Below are 5213 nucleotides of genomic sequence, written 5' to 3'. Positions count from 1 at the left end.
AATCTGGACGACAGGAAATCAGTGTCTGGACTCGTTGTCAAGTACGGGGAGGCTCTGGTCGGGTGGAGATCCAGAAAGCAGAGTCTTCTAGCTCTCTCCTCTACAGAGGCTGAATTCAGTGCGTTATCTGAAGCCTGTAGGGAGATGGAGTTCTACAAGTGCTTGGTCCAGGAAGTCAACGGGGAGTGTTGTTTACCCATCACAGTTTGGGAGGACAACCAGCCCTGTATGAAGCTGGCAGAGACTGGACAGTTCAAGTCCAGAACCAAACATTTGGACATCCGGTTTAGAAATGTTTGTCAGAGTATTCAGACAGGCTTGGTAAAGCTGAAGTATTGTCCAAGCCAAGAGAACCTAGCGGATGGGTTCACCAAACCTTTGGGGTTCCAACTGCATTGGGAATTCTGTAATGGTTTGTATCTGGTGTAGGCCACAACCTGCACCGTGCCCTGTGTGTCCGGCGAGAGGGGGTGTGAGGATCTGAAAGGGTTACACACAGATCTAGCTACGCCGTCACACAGGAACTGATGTCATGTTATGCTTTGTAATATGAGACTGCTGTAATTCTCAGAGAGCGAGTCTGAAGTCTGTGTGAGAAGGTTGCTTTCGTTTTTGCCTGTACCGGAGAGGAGCCATGAACGCCTCATCTCCGGGCTTTTGAGTTATGCTACGCTGCAATAAATCTGTTTTGCTGACAGTGGAGGAGTCAGTGTACGTTTGTTAAAGACTGCTGATTAACAAAGACGATATTGCAGGAGGTTTCGCTTCAAGAACGCTGTGCATTTGAACTCTGCTATGAAGGTGAAAGTGTTTTGGAACTGCGCGATCGGGAAGCCTGCCGGACCCATTTTGGTGATTTGTGGCTTCTGAATGCAGGGGTTTTATTGCTCCTGACCCCTCGCAACACAAAAGTTTACATGGAATGGAACTAGGTGTGGGTTCAGAAACTTCAGCTAGTGCAGAATTTAGTGGCCAAGTCGCAAACTGGAGCAAGACGGTTTGAGCATATGGCACCGATCCTGGCCCTACTGCACTGGCTACTGATTACCGTAGTTTCCGGGCCCATTTCAAAGTGCTGGTTTTGACCTACAAAGCCTTAAACGGCTCAGGACCGCAAGACCTCAAGGACCGCCTCTTTCCATACGAACCGGGCCGGACCCTGAGATCATCTTCTGAGGCCCTCCTTCATGTGCCTCCTCCTCCTCAAGAGATTCTGAGGGTGGCGACACGAGAACGGGGCCTTCTCTGCAGTGGCTCCCCATCTGTGGGACGCTGTCCCCAGGGAAGTTCGCCTGGCGCATTCATTATACACCTTTAGGCGCCAGGCAAAAACGTTCCATTTCAACCAGGCCTTTGGGTGATCCGGTTGATATCCTATGCCCTTTTAAAATGTGGTGGGTTTTTTTTTGGGGGGGGGCTATTGGGTTGTTGTTTTTGTTTTTATTAGGTATTTTGCGGTTTTATACCTTGATTTTATTTTGTGGACCGCTCTGAGACCCCCGGGTATAGGGTGGTATATAAATCCAATTAATAATAATAATAATAATAATAATAATAATAATAATAATAATAATAATAATTATTGATGGTCCTTGTGGTCCCCTCCAACTCTATGATTCTACGAAACTAAATAATGAAGAATGGTTTCCTGGCTCTCTGCAGGCTTCCGTCCCGCCCCTTCCGAAGGACCCACCAGCTGGGGGTGGCAGTGGGGCTCCTCGTCTTCGCCATCCTGTACATCTGCCTGACCCACTGGGAGAACCTCTCCGCCCAGCGCAGGTCCGTCGTCCTGCAGACGGGCAGCTGCCGCTTCCGGCTGGACCTCGGCGTCCACGTCGCCCTGTACCCGCACCTGCAGCGGTATCGTTGCCGGGCGCTGATCTGGGAGGAGTCCTGGTGCCACGGCCCCTGGGCCGCCCCTCTGCTCCTCCTAGCCATCAAGTCGCACCCGGCGTCCCGCAAAAGGAGGGCCGTCCTGCGCCGCACGTGGGCCCGGCAGAGGTTGATGGGCGGCTTCTGGCTCCAGCCCGTCTTCCTGGTGGCCACGGCCTCCGAAGACAGCCTGGCCCAGGTGCTGCTGCAGGAAATCCAGGCGTTCAGGGACATCCTCTGGTGGGACTTTGTGGAGTCGCCCCGCAACCAGTCCCTGAAGGAGCTCTGCTTGCTCCAGTGGGTCCACAACCGCTGCCAGAGGGTGGCCTACATCTTCAAAGGTGAGCGGCTGCAGGTGAGGCTGGTGTAAGGGGAGGGGGTGAGGAGGGGCCACACACCTGTTTCTTTCGGCATGCGGCCTTTGCTTTCAGTGGAGAATCCCGAGGATTGTAGCGCTGGAAGGGACTAGATGCCGTATGGGGTTCCCCTGCAGCTCTACGGTTCTAGAATTCGTCGCGAGGTTTTTAGGCAGGTGGCTACATGTCTGGGGTTCTTTAGCTGCAATTCCTGCATGGCAGGGGGTTGGGCTAGATGGCCCCTGGGGGTCCCATCCGACTCTACTATTGTGTGATTCTGTGCGTTAAAAAACATAGATCCCCATATGCTGATCCTTGGAGAACTCCGTTTTTTTTCTTTCGGGGGTATCGTGCATTTATCCTTATGCAGTTACTGATGCGTAAGAGGAACAACAACAATTTTATTATTTATAACCTGCTCATCTGACTGGATTTCCCCAGCCACTCTGGGTGGCTCCCAACAGAGGACTAAAAACAGAATAAAACATTCAAAACTTCCCTAAACAGGGCTGCCTTCAGATGTCTTCTAAAAGCCAGAGTTTATTTCCTTGACATCTGGTGGGAGGGCGCCACCACCAAGAAGGCCCTCTGCCTGGTTCCCTGCAACCTCACTTCTTGCAGGGAGGGAACCGCCAGAAGGCCCTCAGAGCTGGACCTCTGTGTCTGGGCTGAACGATGGGGGTGGAGATGCTCCTTCAGGTATACTGGGACGAGGCTGGGAGCATCTGCTGTAAACCCTGCAATGGAGAGTCCGCTACCTTCAGAAATCAAGCAGTCACAGAACTGTGGCATTGGAAGGGACCCTCAATGGGACTAAAACATCCCGACGGACCTCTGCTTGAAAACCTCCAAGGAACGAGAACCTGCCTCCTTCCGAGGGTGCCTGTTCTGCTGTCGAACGACTCTTACCCTCTGTAAACATTAGAAAGCGCTTCCTATTTATTGCTGATCTTAATTATTTTTTTAAAAAAACATTTTGGACCGTTTCTAGCTGTTGTAATCGCATTTATTCTTTTTGCAAACTGCTTTGCATTTTTTTTTTAAACAACCGAATGGTACGATGTTAAAGAATCCCAAATACCCATAGGTGGTACCTCACACCGGCTAGACTTTCCAAAATGCATAAATGCGTTGCGAATGTGTGTTGAGAGGTGTGGAGTGGAAAATGGAGATTTTATACATATGTGGTGGAGGTGCCGAAAAATCAAAATATTTTGGGGGGAGATATATGATGAATTGAAAAAGATGTTGACAATCTCTTTTAAAAAAAACCCGGAGGTGTTTCTATTAAGCATAATAGATAAAGAGATACCAAATAAGTTGAAGGAAGTCTTCTTATATGCAGTTGCAGCGGCCCGATTAGTAGTTGCAAAAGGATGGAAACAGCGAGAGGCACCAAATGTCGTTGACTGGCAAATTAAACTACAAGAACTAGCTGAGATGGCTCTACTTACAAATAGTATTAGAGGAAGCGCTAACTCTTACGTCCTGCTGTTGCAGCGAACGATGACATCTTTGTGAACCCGTATGCCGTGACGCAGTACCTCAATCAGCTCCCCAGAGCCTCCCACTTCATCCACGGGAACCTGGCCAACGAGGAACCCGTCATGAGGACGGGGGACGCCGCGGTGCCCTGCCTCCTCTACCCGCTGGAGCGCTACCCGCCGTTCATCGCGGGGGGAACCATCCTGCCCGGAGCCTTGATCCCGGAGCTGTACCGGGTCTCCCTGCAGCTGCCCGTCTTCCCACTCGCCGAGGCTTATGTGGGGTTCCTGGCCTTGGCGGCCGACATCACCCTCCGCCACGAGGGGCGCTTCCAGGTGTGGGGGCTCGTAAAGGACGAGCTCCAAGCGTACAAGGAGTCCCTCACCGTCCACGGGGTCTCGATGGAGAGGATGGAGGAAGTGTGGAACAAGCTCTGGAACTGAGGGGAGGCCGGCAAGCCAAAGCTGCACGCCCCGACCCCCAGGGTGACGGGACCTGAATTAGGTACATACCCCGGTTTCATGGTTTGGCTCAGGTGTCTAGGGTGCCCCCCTCGGAGGGCATGACCGGTTTAATAGCCTTCTTGTTCAGAGTTCCTTAAAGTTGCAGCAGCCCAAAAGCCCCCCATTGCTCCTCAGAGTGGACTTGGAGCAGATAGAACCAGGGAATCACCCATTTTGGTCCCCCCCCCTCAACCCCGCTGGTGCCACTTGCGGAGGGGGGCTGGGTTCAATTCTGCACGGCCGCAAGTGCCTGCTACTGGCGAGGAATGGGCACCCGCTGCTGAGGCAGCGAGATTTAACCCCTGATCGTCAGGCTGATGAGCAGGGGTTCAAATCCTGCTCAGTTTGGCTGTGGGTTCCTGTGTCCCGTCTTCCAAGCCGCAAATGCCATAAAGCCACCACAACAGGCGGCTCCAGATTTTCCCTCCCATCGCTGTGCAACTAGGCAGCCTCTGCCAGAGGTGACGCCTGCTTGCCCTAAAAACGGGCTTCTCTTTCCCCGCCTGCCCAGGGCGAGAAGAAGCTTTTTGCGAGAGCTGATCTTTCTTCAGAGGGTGGGGCAGTTTGGAAAGCCCCCTCCTCTTTTCAGGCTCCACAGCCCTCGCAAGGGATTTCGGCGTGGGGCTGGTGACCCGTCAAATCAGGCAACATCACGATGGACAGGTGGGTTGCCCCCCTTCCCCGCGTCAAAGGTGGCCTTGCAGGATTCGGCTCCCCCAGCCAACCCCTAACCTTAAGGGGGGGGGGAAGAGTCCCTTTTTGCAGAACTCCGGAATTAAAAGGGCGAGATTAGGTGACCCAACTAAACCCAGGAACGCCACCCCAAAACGGTGTTCAAACAGGGACGTTTATTGAAATCTCGTTGGAAAAGTCAACATGAAATACCCATAAAAGGACACAGCATTTGCGTGGGTGGAAGAGAGACTAACACACAGGGAGGGAGGGGGGGGCAAGCAGGATGTGCTGCTTAATTAGTTTTTTTAAAAAAGCGGGGGGG

General features: G+C 52.5%; 1 protein-coding gene across 1 annotated transcript; it reads left to right on the top strand.

Moving 5' to 3' along the window:
- The first annotated feature begins 1633 nt into the window (after nt 1–1633).
- Nucleotides 1634–4156, top strand: LOC117058827 (acetylgalactosaminyl-O-glycosyl-glycoprotein beta-1,3-N-acetylglucosaminyltransferase-like). The gene is made up of 2 exons (XM_033170202.1): nt 1634–2213; nt 3729–4156. Exons 1-2 carry the CDS (start codon nt 1634–1636, stop codon nt 4154–4156), a joined length of 1008 nt encoding a protein of 335 aa, XP_033026093.1.
- Nucleotides 4157–5213: the final 1057 nt, after the last annotated feature.

This window comes from Lacerta agilis, chromosome 14, assembly GCF_009819535.1.
Source record: "Lacerta agilis isolate rLacAgi1 chromosome 14, rLacAgi1.pri, whole genome shotgun sequence".
NCBI lineage: Eukaryota > Metazoa > Chordata > Lepidosauria > Squamata > Lacertidae > Lacerta > Lacerta agilis.
The sequence above is the reverse complement of the archived record's forward strand: the minus strand, read 5'-3'. Positions and strand labels throughout refer to the sequence as shown.